Below are 23,358 nucleotides of genomic sequence, written 5' to 3'. Positions count from 1 at the left end.
TCTTTTTAAAGGTTATGCACTTTGAGTAAAAAAGGTGCTATATAAATAAAGTGTATAATAATAATAATAATAATAATAATAATTATTATTATTATTATTATTGTTGTTGTTGTTGTTGTTGTTGTTGTTATTATTATTGTTGTTGTTGTTGTTATTATAAGACATATGATACACTTATATATTATGATTCAGCACTATTATTAATCTACCCAAAGTATCTAAAATTAGGTCCACATTTATGAACTACAATATTAAAATGTTCTTACCCTTATTTGTTAGTGATAAAAACATATACACTGTAATAATAATAATAATAATAATAATAAAAATAATGATAGTAATAATAATTATAATATGACACTCTAAAAGAAGCTGCATAACGAGAACTTTTACTTTTGATACTTTAAGTACATTTTGCTGATAATACTTCTGTACTTTTACTTAAGTAACATTTTGAAATCAGGACTTTTACCTGTAAAGGAGTATTTTAATACTACAGTATTTCTACTTTTACTTCAGTAAAGGAGCTGAACACTTCTTTCACCTCCGATTATATATCAGGTACTCTCCTCTTCCCTTTGAGCGGTTCGTGTCTAGATGTTAACCCTAGATTTGCGAAAGATCTTGTGAGAATGATGATTTTAGCACAAACCATGACCCTAACCTGAACCAAGTGGTTTTTGTACCGAAACCCAACCAGACCTTAACCACAGTGTTGTCAGATCATAAAACATAATTATTTTGTACAATGACACACAATGTGTACAAATCTTGTGAGAGTTTTCAGATCTAGTGTTACCATCATGGATGTATAAAGAGAGCTGGATACAGCGTCAGAGGCAGGGCCCTGTTCATTCCTATGAATTTCAATTTACAAACACAAGAAGGGTACAATAGCTTGCAGTAATCAGTAAATACAAGCCAGAAAATATACATATAGAAACATACAAACTGTATATTCTCAGTTATAAATATAGTTAGTGTGTATATATATATATATATATATATATATATATATATATATATATAAATACTCACATATGCATTTTATAATATAATCAGTAGAAAGAAAAGAAGAAAAAAAACATTTAAACACTTGGGGGTTTGACAATATAATGTAATACAATGTAAACTTAAGGTATTTGAGCAACAAGGACTATAATTCAAAATACAAGAGACTTAGACATGACTTCATATAATTCATGAATAGACTGGTTATTCTTGGATAACATCTTTATGAATGATAGTTCAAATGATAGTTTTTACATTCAATTTTAAAACAAGTTAAGGAGGGTTTACTGTTTTTCCATTTGCATTTATGTATATGATATTTACCCATAATGATAATTATGTTTACCATTTCTGACACCTTCCTTGGCAGATCATCCATATAAATTAAAACCTGAAATAGATCAAATGTAGGATTGCCAGTCTTGATATTTAACCGGCTGTAAACATCCTGCCAAAATTGCAATGTGGCCAAACAAGAGAAAAATAAATGCTCAATAGTTTTCAGGCTCTGTCAAACAACCACAAGAATCTACTTCAAATTGAAATCCTTTCTGTAAGGTTTCAGCTGCTGGATAAATATTGTTCATAATTTTAAACTGAATGTCTTTTATTTTAGTTTGAATTGGTCATTTAAAATAATTACAATGTTTATTTATTAATATTGTACCATTATCTATTGTTCTTTTGATGGTGTTTTAAAATCAGAAAATAACTTACATTTTAAAACTTTACCAATTACTTTGTCGTTACATTTCCTTTCACCAATGTACACTTGTACACAATGTAAGCTTCAATTCAAGCAACTAAATGGACACGTGAGTATGTACGCTGCAATTGCAAAGTGGTAGCCTAAGAAAGAAGCTCTGTAAAATTGTTTCAAGAAAATTAATCCTTAGAACGAAAGGTGTTTACATGCTGCTGACAAATGTGCAATGGAGAGAAATTGAGTTTGTCCAAGACAGGGAACTATTTACTTAGTTGTACTAGGGTCCAATTATTTTATGTTTACATATGACTGGACTGTATATCTGAACACTGGTCTCAAACAACTGAGGCACTACATTGTATTATTAATATTAAATATTATTTTTATATAAATATTAATACTAATAAAATCTTACATTATATTATTGTATTGTATTATTAGATTTTATTAGTATTGTATTGTATCATTATATTATAGTATTGTGTTTATGTGTCAGTGTCTAAAGTGAATTAATGAAAATGAAATTAAAATATTTGAGTTGACATTGTTTTTGTAATGGCAACTGTCCAGCCGACAGAAGTGGAGTTATCATTTGTGTCTCGAGGTGCATGGATGAACTGACTGGATGTTCTTCTCTTAACTGGAGTCTGGGGAACAAAAATAGTCTTGTTTATTTTATTGATGAATTGAGTTAATTATAACTACAATAACAAGCAACCAGGTAGCTTTATAATGATATAATAGATATAGAAATCTACATTTTTGGTTAAAAAGCAAATTCTAAATAATTTACACTTGATGTTGCTTGTTCATGGATCAGAGCCTGCATGTCCCAGTGGAAGCTGTGGCTATTCAGAAGTTCAATGTTTTGGCATAGAACTGATAGGATCCGCCCCCAGTTACAGAATTTATTTCCAACAAGTAACTAGTATCATGTTAAATTTCTCATGTTTATAACAAACCAAATTTTGTGAAAATCGGTTCAGAAGTCTGAAGTCTGTATTTCTCAATATACATTGTATTTGTTTGCCAGCAGATCTTGACCACCCCAATATGGTGGGCGCACAGACACAAAGCGGTGACATACAGCAGCAGGCAGGTTTTCCTCGAGACAGGTCTATAGATAGCAATATAAGATTGGTTTTAGATTTATTAGATTATAGACTTTTGATTTAAGGTGATGGAGTTATTTTGTTTTTGACTTTTACAAGGCCTTTGACATGGTTGAACACCCATTTGTCAAAAAAAACACGAATATTTTGGTCTTGGGAAAAAGTCTATAAAGATAATTGAATTGTTATATAATGATATTAATAGTTCAGTGTCTCTGCCATTTGGAACATCAAAATGATTTAATGTAAAACGAAGTATTTGTCAAGGTTGCCCAAGCTCACCATTATTATTTATTATTGTGGCTGAATTATTAGTGATCCTCATAACAAACAGTCTAAACATCCAACCATTAAATAATAATGGAAGTTAATCAAGAAGAAAAAATAATCAAGAATATTAATCAGGATAACTTCAACTTTATATGGAAAAATAAGTATCATTATTTAAGGAGAGGTGATATTGTGAAATCTGTTGAGGAAGGGAGTCTAAATGCAATTGACTTTGATCCAGTGGATGGTACCATCAAATTAAAATGGTTACAAACTTTTATCAGAAAATGTGAAAGCTTTTGGTTTGATTTTCTGTCCAAAATCTTCACAAATTGACACTCAGATCGTGTAGGGACAACATGTGGTTTGTCCAAGTGGTGTTGCTGTGCCTAGTTGTCCAAGAATGCAACCCGCTCACACATCCCCGGTTGACTCAGATCATGTAGTGATTTTTTAAAAATTTTTTATCAAAAAGGTAAATGTCATACTCAAGGGACTGCAGTTCACAACAAAAAGAAACCGAGTGAGCAACAACAATAATAAAATAAATAAATAAAAAATTATAAAACAAAAATGAAAAATAAAAAAAAACACAAGTGGTCAATCAGGAATTAAGGTGCACATATGTTCATAAAGGTACAGGGCTTTTTGAATTTTACAACATTTCACATATTTTTATATAGTATTATCGCATTAACATATGCAGCAAATATAGGAATTGTTTTTAAAAAGCGACATTTGTGAATGAAATATTTTTGCTAAAATAATTAAATTATTATTCCCAAATTCAGTTGTCTTGTTCTCCAGTTGGAGACCAAACTTTATATTTTGATATGTTAGAATCAGAATACTTTGATCATTATAGGTTATCCAATATTGAAAAGCATCTCAAAAGGTTAATAATCTACAAGAGAAAAAAAGATGGTTTCAATATTTGAGTTACAGAAAGTACAAATATTTAAATCTAAAATAAACCTTTGGTGTAAGAAGTCATTAAATGGGTAAATCTCATTCATCATTTTAAAATGAACTTCTTTAGCCTTGGGTGGAACTACACTGTAAAAAAAAGTTATTTCACAGAAATTTACTGTATTATTTTACAGTTTTTTTGTTTTTTTCTACATTAAGTGTAAATGCCATAAAAACACTTATACTTTTATTAAAAATATTCACCATAAAATAAAGGCTGTAATCTGTAAATTAATATAATGGAATATTATAGTTTTTCACTGAATTTATTACTGAATGTAAAATTAAGGCAACTTTCAGTTTTTTTACTATAAATTTAATGTAAAAAAAAAAGTTTAAAAAAAAGGTTTAAAAAAAACAATTACCATCAAATAATGGTAAAAAAACCCTTTAGTTATTCTACAAAGAATTTTTTTTAAATACTATATTTACTGTAGACATTATCTGCATTTTTACAGTCCAACTGTTGTAACATAAAAACAAAAAAATATATAAAATATTGCTAGAATGCTAAATAAATGGTTATCTGAGGGAGATTGCAGTCCTCTTATTGAAGTAAAGTAAAGTTATTTACAGAAATGATTTTAAATGCACTCCCATTTTAACTAATAATTTTACTTCTTTTGTACACCTTGGTTTTATGGTATACTCTAAAGAGCCTGTAATCATTTTAATAATCTACAGACCACCAAAACCAAACAATGTTTTTATCCAAGAGTTTGCCGAGCTACTATCCCACCTTATGTCAGAGTATCACGAGATTCTCATTTTAGGTGATTTTAACATCCATATCTGCTGCCCTTCTCAGACGTTTGTAACTGACTTTATGGACACTTTAGAATATTTTAACCTCACACAGGCAACACAAGAACCTACACACTCCAAGGATCACATTCTTGACTTAGTTCTGTACAGCGGTCTCAGCCCCGACAATTTTGAGATTAAGGATATCTGTGTGTCTGATCACAAAGCGGTTTTATTCAATGTGGTTTTAACCCAAGCAGGGGTGGAGCAGCAATTTTAAAAGTGTGGGGGTTCTAGAGGTGGGACATGAGCACGGCAACAGCCCACCTTTGAGCCCTGTTCCAGTCTCAACATGCCAAATCAAAATGAATGCCATGCATTTCAACATTTTTTTCTACTACTGTAGTTGTAACCACTGCTTCAGCTTACCATAAAATAATTACTGAGACCATATGAGTGTAACAACTCAGCAGAATTTATTTAGGGTCTGGTAGCAGAATACCACATACATCCAGTTATTTGTATGAATTGCTGTACTGGAGCATTGCTATCCCTATTATGCTTAAGATAATCACAGAGTATCTTTTTCCTACTTCCTCACATACCTTACAGACATGAAATGAAAGGAAACTTACACTTAAAATGAAATGGATAGTTATAGATGCAAAACAAATTGAACGCTGGTAACAAATCAGTATCAGTAAAGAGTCATTTCTGAGTCCTTGGACTAGTACAACCTAGACTGTCTTCAATTTTTTTTTTTAAAAACTTTTTTTTTTAGCTTTTAGTAGGAATCCAAAGGTAACCTTTAATTGTATTTAACTGGGAAATTAAATACCAAAAGTTGTCCAGGAGGTTTTGTATCAGCAGGCGTCAGTTCCTCTCCAACACCCACAGGGAACAAGCCGTCCCTCTTCATCTGAAGTCTTCCTCAAAGCTAACAGGACAAAATCATATCAGCAGGTGATTTGAGGCTAGTGAGTGCAGAGAGTGAGCAACTAGCTCTTACAGGCCACAGCTACAGCCATCTGAACCCTTTTTAAGCTCAGTAATAAATAGTAATATTACTGTGGTCTAGCTTTAATACACAATACAAACTATGACTCAACTTATATTAAATGCAAAACACACATTACTCCTTAACAGAAGGAGTAAAACTATGACATATAAACTCAGTTTAGTTTCATCAATGACTACCTCAGGGAAAAGTGTGGTGGGATGGAATTATGTTTCTGTGAAAGTGCGGATGTCACAACACCCATAACATGTGACGCCTGTGACGCCTATGAGCCCAAGTTCCTTTTAATCACAGTACACCCATCCGCCGTCATGTTTTTAACTCTATGTCTGCTAGCAAGTTTTCTGAGCTTTTTACTACTGCCTCTTTAACTTTCAATCCTCATTTTAATAAAGAGGAGCTGGTCTCTCTTTTTAATCACACTTGTCAGTCTGTTCTGGACTCTGTCGCCCCCCACAAGGATAAAAAGTCAAAGAGAGAACTGCAGTCCTGGCTAAATGAATCCACCAAAGAATTAAAGAGAGATTGTAGGAGAAAAGAACGCAAATGGAAAAAAACAGGTTTACATGTATTTTATAAGATCTGGAAAGACGCAATGACCAGCTATCAAAAGGCAGTTAAAGAAGCTAAAAGATCTAATTTTAGCAAATCATTCCAATCCCAGGATTTTATTTAAAATAATAGACTCAGTCACCACCCCCTCCCCTTGTCATTTTACTGATGCATCACAAGAAACGTGTGAGAAGTTTTAAAATTTTTTAGTGATAAGGTCATGGAAATAAGGCAATAAATCCCACCCCCAGCCCATGTTTTACATACCAGCAAGAACATTCACTGTTATTTCAGTAAGTTTAAACCTATATCACTGTCATTTTTATCTGATATCATAGACCATATGAAGCCAAATTCAAAAACAGAAGTCATACCGTTCAGTCCCCCTAATCCAAATAACCCCATCAGTCTTGGTCCCCCATCCACCTACATGAAGCCCACCACCAGATATCTCGGAGTGCTGGTTGATTCAGGTCTAAGTTTCAAACCACACATTAACAAAGTTGTCCAGTCCTGCTTCCTCCAAATCAGAACAATTTCCAGAATTAAGCCAATGCTCCACCAGTCCGACCTTGAAAAAATCATCCACGCTTTCATTTTCTCCAGATTAGATTACTGCAACTCCCACAAAAATCCCTGTTTCGCCTCCAACTAGTTCGGAACGCAGCAGCTCGGCTTCTAACTGGTTTTAACAGACAACATCACATCACCCCGATTCTGGCTTCTCTCCGTTGGCTCCCTGTTCGTTTTAGAAGTGATCTTAAGATTTTACTGATCACTGTTAAAGCACATCTGGGTCTGAAGCTCCAAGCTACATAACAGATATGCTCACCCGGTACGAGCCAGCCCGCAGCCTTAGATCTTCAGGTGGGGCCCTTCTGGCTGTTCCAAAGTCGAGGCTTAAATCTAAAGGTGACCGTGCTTTTTCCATCAGGGCCCCTCGACTTTGGAATGACCTGCCTGAGGAGATAAGGCTCGCAGAATCACTTCTTTTAAATCATTTCTTAAAACCCATTTCTACAGACTTGTTTTTATGTAATGTTGTCTTTTGATCATCTTTCCATTGTGTTTTAAACTTTTTATCATCTCTTTATTGTCTTTCTTTGTCTTTGGCCACCATCTTTTTAAGGTCAGATCTGTTATTGTTTTCTGTTTCATGTCTTTGCTTTGCATTGTACTGCTGTTTTTAAAGGTGCTATATAAATAACATTATTATTATTATTATTATTATTATTATTATTATTATTATTATTATTATTATTATTATTATTATTATTATATTGTGGGCTGCAATTATAATACACTACTTTACTCAACTTCACAACAGTATTCAAATGTACACAACTCTTAACATAAAATGCACTGCAGCTAGTTTTGAGCATAGCATGTTATATGCTTACAAAATATATTACAATGTCAACTTTTGCACATTCCAGATAGGACAATGTACCATACAAACAGGAGGAAAAGGCAGGGTACCCTCCTGTTTCTATGGTGCATTGTCCTTGATTTTTTGTGGCACTAGTTTCTGGAAGCTGCTGAAATCTTATTTTCACAATCGTAAGGGTCACTGTGTATATGCTATCACTGGAGAAAGAAGAAATTTCTTTCCACAGTCTGTGTGATTTGTTTTGAAGATGCTACATTTGTGTTGTGTTGTATTTTGTTTCATTGCTTTTAATTGTGTTATGTTATGGGAGTCAAAAGGTAACAGGAAAAGTGAACACTGGCAACTCAACAACAGAGCCCATAGAGAAAAACTAATTAATAAAGTTGAACAGGGAGAGTGTAATCTGAGTTTAGCTCCAGTCAAAAGTGGCAACACATGTTTTAGTAGGAAGGTATTTTTTAAGAATTTTAACTTTACATTAATGTATTAAGTTAGTTAACTTTGTATTGTTATTAGCTAACTAATAAAATGAAAGAAAACCAGTTTGTCTCATTTGCTCTGAGACCGTAGTGATTGTGAAGAACTACTACAGACATAGTATAGTACAGATAAAGTATAGTATATATAATATGATATTACAGGCTTGTGGTGAATAAACCCCTCATTACAAGGATTAATTCACATTTGAGAAAGAGAGCACATTCCAATGCTGCAAAAACCATAGGCACTGGTCTACATAGATGTGGAAAAAAGTGATGTGGTGAGATGAGTCATCCTTCACCATATTCTTGACAAGTGGGTGAGTGCATGTGTGGCGTACACCAAGAGAACGGTACAGGCCTGAACGCTTGACTCCTACAGTGAGGGGATCCGATGGCTCTGTTATGTTCTGGGGGGCATTTTGCTGGCATGGTTTGGGTCCACTTGTCCTCTTAGAGGGAAGGATCACTCCAAATCAATACAAAGTTGTTGTGGGTGATCACCTTTATCCTACTGATCAAACATTTCTATGCTGATGGGAGTGGTCTCTTCCAGAATGTCAGTGTCCCCATCCATAGGGCACAAGGGGTCACTGAACGGTTTGATGAGTATGAAAATGATGTGAATCATATGCTATGGCCTTCACAGTCTCCAGATCTCGACCCAATTGAACACCTGTGGGAGATTTTAGACTGACGTGTTAGACAGCGCTCTCCACCACCATCATCAAAACATCAAATGACTTGGAAGGATGGTTTTCATCCCTCCAGTAAAGTTCAGAGACTTGTAGAATCAGTGCCAAGGCACATTAAAGCTGTACAGAGTCACCTGATGAGAAATCAAAGGAAAAACATTCAGGTTACTCAACTAGTGGAAAATCCTGAAACAATACAGTGTTGTGTTGTCCTCATTTTAAGGACTGTGGATTTTGAGTATTATGATGAGATCTCTTAATGGCGAGTAAGAACAGGAGGAATGATTACAGCAAGAGAAATGTCCAGTTTGGCACCTGACTATTGTTTTAAGACAGACTTGAAAAATTGTGAACTTACCTATGAGCTGAAGTGACGAAATTAAGACAGCATCTCATTTGTTAGTTTTCTCACAGTCTTTCAGATTATTACGCATCCTTCTCTATTTATTGAGCTGGTTTACTGGTAAATGTTTCTTAATGAGAATGGAGTTCTCCCAGAGTGAAAGTGAGCAACCTTTGTGATAAATGTAACCATCTCAGAGTTAAACTCAGGTATGAACATAAATCTGAAGGTAGAAAAACATGAATAAAGGAAGGCATCTCTACAGTGGTTTATAGTAATGAATCAATTTAATTGTGACTCAGTTACTTAAAAAGTCATTCATGTCCAAGAATTTGCTTTCATTTGTGTTGTAGCTTTCTGCAAATTAAATCTATTTTAAAAAGTCTGAAGAGTTTTCTGTTTGCTGCTGCATTTTATTAAATGAAATTTGAGGCTTTTGATTAATATCTTAAATAACCTTTATTCTCCTGTTTTATCTCTTATTCTACTTAAGGTTTTTTTTATTTTCGATTTAACTCTTTTTAATTATTATTTAAATGTTTTTTATGTTGCCTTGTGTTGCTTTTATGTTTTATGTAAAGCACTTTGAAATGCCTTGTTGTTGAATTGGGCTATAAAAATAAATTTACCTTGCCTTACAGTTGTACTTTTTTTCCTTATGTTACTTACTTCCTATTACTTTAATAAAATGTGTATTGAGTATTGTATGACAGACAATAAGCATGTGGTTTCCATTATTAATGAAATCAATCAGTCAATGTGAAAAATGTAACCCTGAATTTATTTTTTCCTTGATACTTTAAATTCCTTAATTTTATGGAGAAACTGAGATGAAATCGGCATTGCGTGATTCTCATGGTCTCTACATAGTTTTCCTAAATTGTCTTAATTCTGCAGCACAGCAGGGAAAACAACTCTGTGCACTGAGATGGGTTGAAGTTTTATCAGGTGATTTACTGTAAATGGACGTTCTGTTTCCCAGAAACCAGATGATCATTACGTGCAAACCGAGAGTGAAAGTTGCTTCACCAACAGAATAAAAGGGCTGTAATGCAGGACCATCTTGGCACATGCAGGGAGATGCTGCACTGCATCTGCAGGACAGATAGACGCCTAAACAACTGAAGACTGCATGACTGAAACCAACTCCTGGATAGAAGAATGTATTTTTAACATGGGAGAATCTCTTCTACAAAGGTGGGTTATACTTTTATTTTGTCAGTGGTTTTTCTGTTTTGTGCCTGATGGGAGAAAAACAAGTTGAACAATGTATAGCTATATATACAATATAACAGATTATTAATGATAATTAATGTGATACTCAGGGCTCCACTGTAAACTTGTCTGTTCAAACTTGGCTTGTTGTGACAACCTCAGCCTCAGCACAGAGGAAATGTTTTACTTTTGACTGTTTTCAGTATTTTTATTGACAAACCTGATTCTTTTACTGTGGTTGACTATGAGCGACCCCAATTCTTTCTCAGATGATCAGATGTCGATTTGTTTAACTGTTTTTATTTACAGTCTCAGTGTCTATATCACCAGACTTGGGCAGGGCAACGAATAATTGATAATATACCCACGAAATTCTCAGAGATATTAAAGAAAACATTATTACTGTTAATGCAGTGATTTCAATGATTTATGTGCATTCATTCGGTCTCTATATACAGATGATAGAAGGGGAGAACGGGGTAACATGAGCCCCTTTTTACATGTCATGATTTTACCGCAAAATAAAAGTGTATTTGTTTCAAATAATAGTTAATATATATATACCTCAGGTTGTTGTGTACCCATTGAAATTAAAACAAGTTATCTAATTATTATGGTTTTAGAACAATGAGCCATCAAAAAAGTTAGTCCTATGGCACAACTTGTTGGGGGTAAAATGAACATGGGGAAGGGGTGAATTGAGTGCTCTAGGCATAAAGTGTGCCACCATTAAACACTGATATAAAAATGACACAAAATCAAACAATTTTGAGATAATTTTGAACTTTATTAATGCCATCAATTTAACAAAGGTAAAAGCTCTTTACTTCTTTAGTAAAACCATATGTTTGTGTCTTGTTGTTCAACATGTTACATTTTCAGTAAAGATTAAACTGTGATCTTTGTGTGTTAGCTACAGAAAGCATGTGTGTGTAAATGTGCTTTTGTGTATACAGACAGATGACAAATTAAAGGTTCTGGTGGCCCAACACCCTACTAAGACACTTAATGTTGGTTTTTCCTTTAATTTGTCACCCGTCTGTATGTACAGTATGTTTGTGTGTGACTTATTTATTGATCAACATTGTAACACTTGTAACAGTGATCAAACATTAACATGAGCAGTGTCTCTAGTCTCTAGAATATCAGAAAATAATACTTAAATACACAGGTTACTCTGTACATATGTAGCCTGTTTAAACTTTTGGGGTGTAAATTGAGCCATTGACTCAACCTGCCCCAACATCACTGGCAAGTTTTACCCCACAACCTCCATTTAGACAAAACTGTTTGGCACAGTCATTACAGCCTACATACCAAATGTTATGTTTTACCTTTAAGACTTGTATTTTACAACTTTTTGATCATCATCTGTCATGTAAAAACCTATCACCTATCTCTGTTTCATTACATTAGTAATTTTGAGAAAGGACGGAGTTTGCAAAACTTGATAGTCTACCATGCTGTTGTCCTGCAACTAGAAAAAGTGACAAAATGAGATTCATCTCAAAGGTTTCTGGACTCATGATAACATTGTTATCTCCCTTCAGCAGGGTAGTAAAGGTGTTTTTCAACAACAAGTGAAAAATCACTTCTAATGAATGTAGCTGACAAGACAATGAAAAAAAGTCCTGATAACTGCAAAGAAGTGAAGCAGTGATTTCTGAGAAGTTAATTAATGAGACTGATAATGATTAATTGTGGATGTTTACACCTGCGTAACAATATTTTCATGGATATGCCGGGGTTGACTATCCCCCACATTCTCAACATAACTGATTCTAGATTCTGTGTCTAGATTCTGAAGAGAAGGGGAATGATAAGAAAACAATGACCTCGACTATGATGGACACAGTTGGACGAGAGTCTACAGGTACACTCCCACTCACATTACCTACATTTATTGAAGAAGATTAGAGACATTTATGAAGGTCTGAATCAGGAAGGAGAACCCATGGATGCAGTTCAACAATGGGATTAATGTGAAATTACCAAAAAGGAAATGATAATGTGAACTCTATTACAAAATACTTGCTTTGGCCGCAGTTCATCTCCCATGTTTGAGATAAACTCAATATATTAATTTAATTATTGTAGAATTATGATACTATAATCTTTAGCATAATCTAATTATTAATACATTAGAATGAAATAAACATGTTCATGGGAAACAAAAAGGAGATAAAGGGATAAGACAAATCAAAGTTGCAAAAAATAAAAGTCACTGCAACAGGTGGAGAGAGAGAGAAAGACGGAGCAGCATCAGTTCAGAGTGAAGCAGGTGGAGGTGAAGATGGTGTTGATATAGATGTTAATACTGACATAAATTCAAACAAACACCCACTTGAGCCTAAATGTCTCAACAAAAGGAAACGTTTCATAGCAGCCTGTAGTGATTTTACAGTTTCTTGATGGTCAAGTTCAAATTGACCAAAGTTTAATGAATAAAAAACTAATAATCAGATTGTGTTCATTAATAAAAGCCTAATTGCTTCATTTTTGTTTGTAATAATCAGTTTTTAGACATGGAAGTCTATATTTAATTAAATATTTTATATAGACTTGAGCTTAAAGAGAGTCAAATAAATAAATTAATACATGAATAAATTACATTCATGCACAAAAGCCTCTGTATAAATTAGCCAAAAGATAATAAAATCAAACATAATTAAGTGTTTATGTGTCTATCATTTGTTCTTTTTTGTTTGCAATGTAACAGTAAATATTCAGAATCCTTTATTTTAACTAACTAACTCCAACTGATTCGGTTCTCAGTTGGAGTTTGAATATGAACAAAGTTAACAGTTAAACCTGAGAGGTGGAAACTTTGATGTAAAGTTCATTTCATTGCTGCACATTTTGCATGTCAGACGCTGCCATCCAGTGGTTCCACTGCAGAACAACATTCATGTTAAGCACAGTGACATCTGCTGCTGGGGAGCAGGAAGGCCGTCATCTCTCCTCACTTCTTTCTGTGTTTGTGTGTGTGTGTGCTTTTCTTTGTTTGCTGCTTTGATTCAAGGACAAGCCAAACAAGCTGAGCTGAGTTGTTATGTCTTTACATACACACACAAACATACACAAATACACACACACACACTTGCAAAATAACTCCAGCCTTTCAATAAATGCAGGCGTCAGAAGTTTGTAGGAGAAAGCACAAGCAACTCATGCTGAGCAATCACAGTTCTTGTGGTATCTCCACACTATAGCCGCTGGAGGCTCAACCTATAGTTATATTCTAGAAGAGACATGTTAGCTGCAGTGCAGCCTTCAATGAAGCGACAGAGTCAACACATGTAGCTGCCCTTAGTACAGCGTAACACCTCAATGCAGAAGTATAAATTAAGCTTAAAATACCAGAATCTGAAATTGTACTTGATGAAATTTATTTAGGCCCCATTTACACATCAAGTGTCTCATATCTCTATAAAATACAGATATGATTTAATAAACTTTCATTTACCCTTATTCATATGCGTCTCCTGTTGGTTTTCCCAGGCTCTCCTCCGGTCCGGAGGTTGGTGGTAATTGCTTTTTAGTAATGGCTGAAAATAGCCAGGAAGAATAAACTTTTTCTCTGCTGCTTTGAAATATTGTTAGAAACAAAAGGCCGATGTTGAGAACATGTGACACAAACACCACGACTCTGTGTCCATTTGCACAACAGCAAATGCACGTCCCAAAAGCAGTTGTGTTCTAAGAACGCTTCATGAAAATGACATATTGGTGTTTAAAAAAAGAAAACTGGAACAAAAGACTCACTCAAGACAGCAAAATAACATATAATCTTTTTTGACACAGTGAATCAAATCACAAGTTCAAACCTGCAGGTAACAAAACTGAAAATTTCCAAAATTTAGGCAGTTTGTTAACTGCTTCATATCTGTCCTGTCATTTACATCAAGTCATAGATTTTTATCCCCATAACACCCAGTGTAACTATCTACTTGGTCAGACACTTTAAATGCTGTAAGCACTTTGTGAGACAAATCTAGACTTGACATGACTACAGAGATGTCATTACAGGCCATCACCCATGAATATCACCTGAAGACTCTTCAGTCTCTCCTGAAACTCTGAAACTGTTGTCCCCATAAGACCTCACATTCACACACTCACAACACAGCTGCTTTACATTGTTTTGTCTCTTTAAATGTGACTTCACGTTTTGTACCTCTGTATATTCTCACACAGTGAATGAACTGATGCAACAGATTTATCTTCATTAGGAACAAGTTAGAAGTCTCTGCTTGTGTCAAATGTTTACAAAATATGTTTTTTATGTGATAGTTGCATGAAAAGAGAGAAATGTGTTAAAATAACAAAATGCCTATGAAGTTATCACTGCATGACTGCATTAATAGTCTTAGAACACAGTTGGCAGAAGTCCAAAAATAAGTAAGTGGCAACTGAAAAAAAAAACTAAACAAAACTCTGTCATTTACACCTGCTGTAAAATGTGTTGCACATGGTAATTGTTTTGCCAATGGATTGGCCAAGACACAACATGAGAAAGTCCCATGTGCCAAGCAGCCATGGAGATAGATACTGAATATTGTGATGATTCAATTTATTTACAATATGAGATGAAAAAAACATGGAGCTTGATTTAACTTCAGGTTGGACAAAGGCCAGCAAAACAACCCTTACTAGGAAGTTGTAAATATAACCTAATGAAATTAAAGAAATGATAATATGCTTCATCAGTGGCCTGATGGAGGGCAGCAAACCAGGCTCTGTGTAGTCAGATCACTGAAAAGGTGGGAAAAATATTGTAAGAAAAAAATGTTGTGCAACCAAAAAGCAAAAAGCATTTCCTGTCACATCTCTACTGCACCTTCAAATGGAGGCAAAAATATGTACACAAACAACCTTTTCACATTGTATAGTGATTTGATTCACTGTTGATATAACAATATTGATTAGTTCAGCTTTAAACATATAATTAATCAATTAGTAATTAGTAAATTATAGAGAAAATTTCACTTGACGGCCAACATGCTGGAACTGAGGAAAGCCTCAAATATCTTTCTACAGTTGACTTCTAGGTGAGCTTCTCTGAAAACATATTTTTAAAAAGTGCTCATAGTGATTTATTTTGTCAGAAGACTCAGCAGCATCGTTGTTTGTCAGTAAATGTTATAACTAGTGTACAAAACTCTTGTTTAGGGTGTTTTAACATTTCATTTTCCTTTCTGGTAAAGTCAGTTCAATTGTAGGTCCAAGAATATCCAGGATTGTTTTAATGGCCAGCAGAATAGTTGGTAAACCCCAAAAGTCCTTGATTCAACTCCTCATGGAAAAGACAAGGAAGAAAACAAGGAATATCCTGGCAGAGAACTCACTGCTTTCCGTTATTGATTACTTGTAATTTCACTACAGTTTAATGTAGGACATGTACTGTAGTTATCTACCCCAACTGGTGAAGTGAGCCACCTTTGTGACATAATTAAACTGTTATACATAATTACACTGTTGAGTCTTAAACATAAAACCAGACAAACCTGCTTGTCACAAAAACATCCAAAACACTGTTGTCTACCTTCACATTCCAGTGTGTGGGTGGTTCTTTTCAACAGCATGTAAAAATATTTCATATCAATCAATCTGTCAGTACACTGAGAAGCATTCCTGTCAACTACAAGGAAGTGAAGAAGAAATGCTTCAGTGATTTCTGATAAATTAATTGTTTACAGGAAAACAGAGTAACAGTGATTAATCATGGCTGCTTGTGAATTTTTCCACACTTATAGGCCTATAGTGGGATAGACAAACCCCCAGGTTCTCAACATAACTTATATTGCTGATGACATTTATTATGATTCAATGATAATATATGGCTCTTTGGTGTTTTGAAAACTATTACCCACATACTTTGTTAATCTGAATCTTATCTTTTAGACAATTGGATTTTACCTTCGTAACCAAATAAACCTGCATGTATTGTCAATGAGAGGCGGCACATAGACGTGCCAGATAATAATATTAACAATCTAGAATTCTATCATCACACTATATTGTTGGAAGAGTTGAGTACATCCCACGTTGGTATTTACTGATTAGAAAAGCAAATCAAGATAAGACAAAAGATAAACAGAAACCGGTTGTTCAGGTGTATGAAATGCTTTCGATTTCTATATTGAGTATAAATACAGAAGCAGATGCAGACAGTCTCAGAGACTCCTGCAGCCTGATAACAAGTAAGTTACAGTGAACTTTAGTATGCTGGAACCATTTGACTCTTCTGGACTTAAAATGTGGCATAAAGTTTTTGAAATATAATTTGAAGCTACACATAAATGTATCCAGTTAATGATAGAATGTGTAGTTGTGACTGACTAAGTATTTATATTTTATATAAATATTTTGAATGAAACTGGTTCTATCAAACATAAGAGATGATATTGTGTCTCTAGGTTTTGATGTGCGGGGGAATGAAGAGAAAAGACGACAATAACGGACCCAGATAAACAAGAGACTACAGGTACGCTCCCACTCACATTACCTACATTTCAGGTTGTACGTTTGGCCCTTTGTTTTTGTGCTGCTGTTCTCGTGCTCTCTCTCCCTCTCTCTTTCTCTCACCAACACACACACACAGACCTCAAAGTTAACAGTTTGCATATAATCAGTGACAGTGAGGTCTGTGGACACCATTTCTAGAAAACTAGTGATGCACCTGTGAGCACCACATACAAAACTCCATTCTCCTGCATTGTATTGGCATGAATAAAATGAGATGAGATATGGATGAGATATTGTTTTAACCCTTTAAAGACAAGAGGATTACATTCAGTTTCTCCTGCTGTCATGACCCGGCTCTTAGGCCATGACAAATGAAGAGAAATACACGTTTGTACTGAAAAATGGATCTTTTACATTTATGTTTTAGAAACTGCATCAAAATATATTAATCAAATGTATGAAATAGTAAGTCAGTATATCAGTGGTGTATGTGTGAATGTGTGAATGTGTAATGTTGTGTGGTGTAAACTAAAGAGAAGTGAAACAAAAGAAAAGAAAAGATGTGGTGCAGGGGGAGAGCCAGTGATGAGGTGAGAGGGAAAGGAATGAGGGTGACTGATCCTAAATGCATTCTGGATGGAGAGGTACCAGCAGCACCCAGTTGCATTAATATAGTCTCTGCCTACTTGGACCTGAAGAGAGATAAAACACACACACAGCACACAAGACACAAACCTGAGGGTCATAGCAAAGTCAGAGGGCTGCATACTAGGGCTGTGTGATGTAGCTTCAATCAACATTGTGGTATTTAATACAAATCATTTTTTCTGAAATTAATATCAAAATATGGCAATTCTATGCAAAATCACATAATGTAATTAAATTCATGTTGATGTAATGTAATAAACTGCTAATTAACACACTTTTTTCTGCAGTGAATGTTTGTTTGGTGGCTCATTCAACAAGCTAAACTGCAGGACAAGACGTGTGTTCATGATTGTAAGCTAGATAAGAGGAGATTTTATCAGGAAAGTTAATTTAGGTTGTTGATCAGAGTCTGTTGCTCTTGTGTCGTGTAGCAAGATGCTATCAGGCTCAGTGATAAAAACACGGGGTAGAGAATAAAAAGAAAGAAAGACAGACAGACAGAATGGTTTTCTGAAGAACAATAATTTTCCATTAAACTGCGTCAGGCCACTGCAGCTGATTTTCTATACAAATTAGTATAAAATCTGAGGAGCAAAGCACAAATGTCTGTTTTATAAGTGTCTAGTAAACAAGACACTTATAAAAACAGAAAGCACAATAAAAGATCACAAAAGACTTAACATTGCAGACAATACAACAATTCCAGAAAACAGGTTTTGTTTGGTGCAACGTTACATGTTCAGTAATGTCATATTTTCTGCAATATGGTGTCTTCTGTAAGGTTGTGTTGTTTGCAGTGTTATCATTTCTGCTATGCTGTTTTCTTCCCAGCAAAGTTATATTTTCTGTAATGCTTTGTGTTCTCCAATGTTATACTTTCTGCACCTCAGGACTACTGTATAGGATTTAAAGCCAATTTTCCACTAACTAATCACAAGGCAGAACCATATGGAATCAGGTTCTTTATAAATGGATTTATGACACTGAAAACACATTTTCTAGTTCACCTCTAGTGATATATAGCCATAAAAACAAATAAAATAGTTCACTTTCTGTCTGTGGAGGTTTTGAAATATACATCCCTTAAATTTTTACATGAAAAGACATGTAATGAGGTAGGTAATGTGGGAAACCGATACATCGACCATACCTTTGCTACCTTTGCACAAATATAAACTCTCAAGTTATAGTTTAAGATATCTTCAATTAGGAGATTATGCACGAAAACACTTAACAGCTTTTGAGACTGACACAAGTTTAGTTACAAACAATTATCTTAAAAAAACACCTACTTGCAAAAAACTTCTATCTGTATGATCTCCTGCTGACATACCGTATTTTCTCTATTAGTGGCCGGGGCCTTTATTTACCTCAACTGCAGAGGGTACCAGGCCTTTATTGGAAGCAGGCTTATATTAGAGAGACACCTTTATTCCTAATTCCCTCTGTTTGATAAGTATATTTGCTCATATTTTAGTATGAAGCCTCCCTGTTTTCTGATCTGCTTCTGTTTTCTCTGTTAAATTTTTGTTACTGCATTACGCTATTAATAAAATTAAAAGCCTTCATTTCCTGACTTTTATTGTGAAACATTACACAAACATTTAAATATAACTTGTGTGAAGTATGACCGGTCAAGTATCGGAGGGGAAATATGGCCAGTGTCAGTTAAAAACTAAACAAATCTGAGGTTACGCTGGATATAAACATTAATAGCCAGTTAACAGCACAGTCAAATATCAAATATCAATCAGCTGTCTCTCTAACGTTAGCTCCAAGCTAACTTTCTTCCTCCCACCTCCAGCTAGCCGTGCTCTCCTCTTATCAGTTAACAGCAGCTCACGCTTCTGTTTTTTCCAGTATCTGAGTCTTTTCGGGTCAGTGTCAAAATGTCTTGCAGCTTTCGCTTCTTAATTTTCCTCCACATATTGCAAAACTCTCTTTGAATTTGATGTCAAACTTCCGTCAGGTGGGTGCCATGTTTGCTCTCTACAGTGTTGTGGCATTGTTGTTATGGAAAATTTTGTCACTGACACTTGCACAGGTCCTATATGGTACTTCAAATATAGCTACCGCCATCTTGTACATTGCTACAAACCACAGTCACATTATAACAGGCACCAAGAAGAGCAGGGCAGACATTTCTTTTCATTTGATAACGTTAAAAGTAAAGTTAGGCTTTGCTGTCAGTTTCCCATCTCATTTTGAAAAAAGACGAGAGAAAAAGAGGGAGAGGGGGCTAGAGAGTGAATGAAGAGATGGAGCTGGTAAGAAAGCAGTGAATCAGATCAAAGAAATTTTTTTTTAATTGTTTCAGCGGTTACTTTCTAGAGCACAAATAAATACACCACACCCCCGCACACCACTGTACAACCCCGCAGCGGTGCGCAGCAACACCTGATTAAGTCTGAATATTGCCTCAATCCATCCTTGTTTTTTCCCTCCCCGGCCTGTATTTTAGGCCGGCCTTTATTTGTTTGTGTCGACCACACCCCCTTCTTTTAATTGAATACCGGCCACTATTAGAGAAAATACAGTAGGTTTCCCTTTTCCAGACAGCTTTGGACTGAAATGGGAAGAATTTGGTGCCACTGTTCCTCATGATATATGAGAGGGACACACACAGTCTCAAACAATGCTAGTCAAATTAATTTCAAGATACTACACAGACTCCACTTTTCTGAAATAAAATTAGACAAAACCTGTCAAGTTGTGTCTCTGGATGATACTAGCTTGCTGAGGCAACCTTAAGCTAAAGTGTTTTCATTTGCTCTAAAATTCAACTCTTTTTGGTCTGACATTTTGATGATGTGTTCATGATCTCTAAAGCCATTGCTTCTAATCTAGTATCTGTTGCTCATCTGAATCAACAATGAATCTGATTTGAATCTGAAAAAAGATTTTCTGAAAATCTTTCTCTCTTATTCCCTCATTAAAAAAAGGATGACTTAATCAATACTTTACATTTAGGAAAAATGATTTTCTTTCAGAAACTAACTCTCTCAATTTGATTTTGAATTTGGCAGCCCCTTAGGTGTACCTTGCAGCTAAAAATTAGAAGACAAACTATATTTTTTCATCTAAACATTTCACAGAATCACACAAACGTGCAAGAATGTGATTGAGTGAAAATACACAGAGAACTTTATCGAGTTATGGTGACTGGGTTGGATTATCTAGACATTATGTTGACTTTTCTTTTGAAATTCTGTAATAAAACCTTAGTGGGTGTGATATCTAAAGGGCACAAAAAGTTTTTCTGAAGAAATTTTATCCCAACAAGCTCACTCTTAGGTCTCTCTTCAGCAAAACAGCATTTCTGATGAACTTGTTGAGTCAATGGAGAAAATACCATGGTGCTTTTTCAACTGTTTCAAATCAGTGGAGAATGCAGAAACTGTGCACAATTATCAAACAATAATGAAGATGAGGATAATGATGATGATGAGGATGAGAACAATTATCTGGTTAACTCTGATCTGTTCACTACAGATGACTCTGCAGATAACAAGGTTAACCCTTTCTGTCTGTCGCACTCTTTCTTTGTGCTGATAGCTTCTTGCAACAGGAAATAGCCCTCAAGATGTCAATGTGCCAGTTTTCTGTCCCACTGCTGTTGCCTCATGGTGATAACAGTCAGTGTTCCCTGATGCTGTGGGCTCTGAGATAAATTTGTTTTTCTTGTGTTCACCTGTCATTCACAGCTAGATAAGTCCTCTCTCGATCCCTTACTCTGGAAATTAGCAAGCATTAAATAATTACGATCAAAACATAAAAACAAAGTTAATACGAGCAGCTGGTAAAATAAACAAAGTGACAATACATATTGATTGCTGTGAATATAAAGAAATTCTACAAACTTTAATTTTGCAATTGAATTTATGTTAACAATTTAGATGTGATGATAAAGCCCTCAAAAGTTCCTGAAATATTTGGTTTAGGTACCTCAAAACTGCTTGAAAAGTGCTTGAATTGTAATCTCAAAAAGCAATATACAATCCAAATGACTGAAGTGTATTAAGTTACCTTTTAACAATCTCTTAAGTTCTTGTTATCAAAGCCTGATCAGCTTGAGCACAGCTTTACAATATGCTCCTTCGTCTCTCTGCAGAACCAGCATGAGGTGGCAGTCATTCCACTAACATGGAGAAGTACGAAAAGGTGAAGAAAATTGGGAATGGTGGATCCGGAAAGGCCATCCTTGTCAAATCCAAAGAGGATGGACACCAATATGTCATCAAGGAGATTGACATATCTGGAGTAAGAACCCTTTGCATAATATTCCACAGTATCAGTGTTGATTTGAGCTCCTCTTTACTTCGTTGCTCTTTCACATTATCTGTCCCTCTCACTTTGACAGATGTCACCTGAAGAGAGGCAGGAGTCTCAAAAAGAGGTTGAAGTCCTTGCAGACGTGAGTCATCCCAACATTGTCCAGTATAAAGAGTCTTTTGAAGGTATAAATGATTCAAGATCTCAGCTGTAACCTCAAAGAATCACAGAGTTCATCTACTGCAATTATATCCTGATGCATACACGTGTTTTCATGCATGTTCTTTATGCTGTATAAAAATCTTTTTAGAGGAGGGCTGTCTGTGTATTGTGATGGACTACTGTGAGGGAGGAGACCTCTTAAAGAAGATCAAATCTCAGAAAGGAGAACTTTTCTCAGAAAAACGAGTAAGCTACTAACTCTTCAAGACAATCATGAATGTTGAGGATAAACCTGATAATCTTTAGGGTGAAACTGTACATGTGGATAGAATTCATCATATAACACTCACTATTCCACTTCACTGTATATGTGTTTAACATGTATTTAGTCTCTTTTTAATGTTTTTATAATATTTTTTTGGCTTTTTCTGTCATTATAATTACAAATGATGTATATAGTGCAAGTTGATACTCTTAAGTGTATCTTTACATTCCTCTGCCTTTCTTAGATCCTGGACTGGTTTGTGCAGATTTGTCTGGCACTAAAGCATGTCCACGATAGAAAAATCCTCCACAGGGACATTAAACCACAAGTATTGCTTCATGCAGCACATGATCTTGCCTCAGTGATGATGCATTTTTATTTGTATTGTATAAACTCATGATAATGACATTACATGTCTTTTCATGATGTCTGCATAGAACATATTTTTGACAAAAGATGAGACTGTACAGCTCGGGGACTTTGGAGTTTCAAGGGTGCTGAACAGGTATGTAAAATGTCACCTAAATGAATCTGTAGATCTCTATAAAGCCAAGATTAAAATGGCAATATAAAGCATAATACAGTCTGCTTTCTATTCTCTTCTTATTTCCAGCACTAAAGAACTGGCAACAACATTCATAGGAACACTACTTTACCTTTCACCAGAGATCTATGAAAACGAACCATATGACAACAAAAGGTACTAACTTGATGCACCATGTTGTGTTTGTCTCATTTGTTGTGTAAATTATCATTTAATAGTAATCCAGTAGACAAGTTCTCTCCCCACTGAACTGACTGTGAGTCATGCAGGATTAATTGGAGGTTTCTGGGAGATGTCAAGGTATCATGTCTCCTCTTTACTGAGTGAACCTGCTTGTTCATATCTACAACAGGAAGTTACTGTAGTATTGATTTCCTCTTAAACTATTTTAAGTGTGCATGTAAACTGATCCTGATTTAGTTAACTGAATGAAGTAAATTAAGCAGAATCTCAGGGACAACAATGGAAATAAGTCTAGGACTTTATCGTTCAATA

General features: G+C 34.9%; 1 protein-coding gene across 1 annotated transcript; it reads left to right on the top strand.

Annotated features, from left to right (window-relative positions):
• The first annotated feature begins 9,869 nt into the window (after nucleotides 1–9,869).
• On the top strand, nucleotides 9,870–23,026 carry LOC122986516 (serine/threonine-protein kinase Nek1-like). The gene is made up of 7 exons (XM_044357827.1): nucleotides 9,870–10,486; nucleotides 21,738–21,880; nucleotides 21,981–22,077; nucleotides 22,203–22,300; nucleotides 22,564–22,647; nucleotides 22,757–22,824; nucleotides 22,933–23,026. The coding sequence occupies exons 2-7, from the start codon at nucleotides 21,764–21,766 to the stop codon at nucleotides 23,024–23,026; spliced, it is 558 nt and encodes a 185-aa protein (XP_044213762.1). The 5' UTR covers nucleotides 9,870–10,486; nucleotides 21,738–21,763.
• Nucleotides 23,027–23,358: the final 332 nt, after the last annotated feature.

The sequence above is a fragment of the Thunnus albacares genome, chromosome 1, assembly GCF_914725855.1.
Source record: "Thunnus albacares chromosome 1, fThuAlb1.1, whole genome shotgun sequence".
Classification (NCBI taxonomy): domain Eukaryota; kingdom Metazoa; phylum Chordata; class Actinopteri; order Scombriformes; family Scombridae; genus Thunnus; species Thunnus albacares.
Note: the sequence above shows the minus strand (reverse complement) of the source record. Positions and strands in the feature narration are given on the sequence as shown.

Coding starts and splice junctions, on each gene's coding strand:
- LOC122986516 (XM_044357827.1), top strand. CDS start 21,764: ATGGAGAAGTACGAAAAGGTGAAGAAAATTGGGAATGGTGGATCCGGA. Junction 22,301..22,563: donor AACTTTTCTCAGAAAAACGA/GTAAGCTACTAA, acceptor TGCCTTTCTTAG/ATCCTGGACTGGTTTGTGCA. Junction 22,825..22,932: donor GTTTCAAGGGTGCTGAACAG/GTATGTAAAATG, acceptor TCTTATTTCCAG/CACTAAAGAACTGGCAACAA.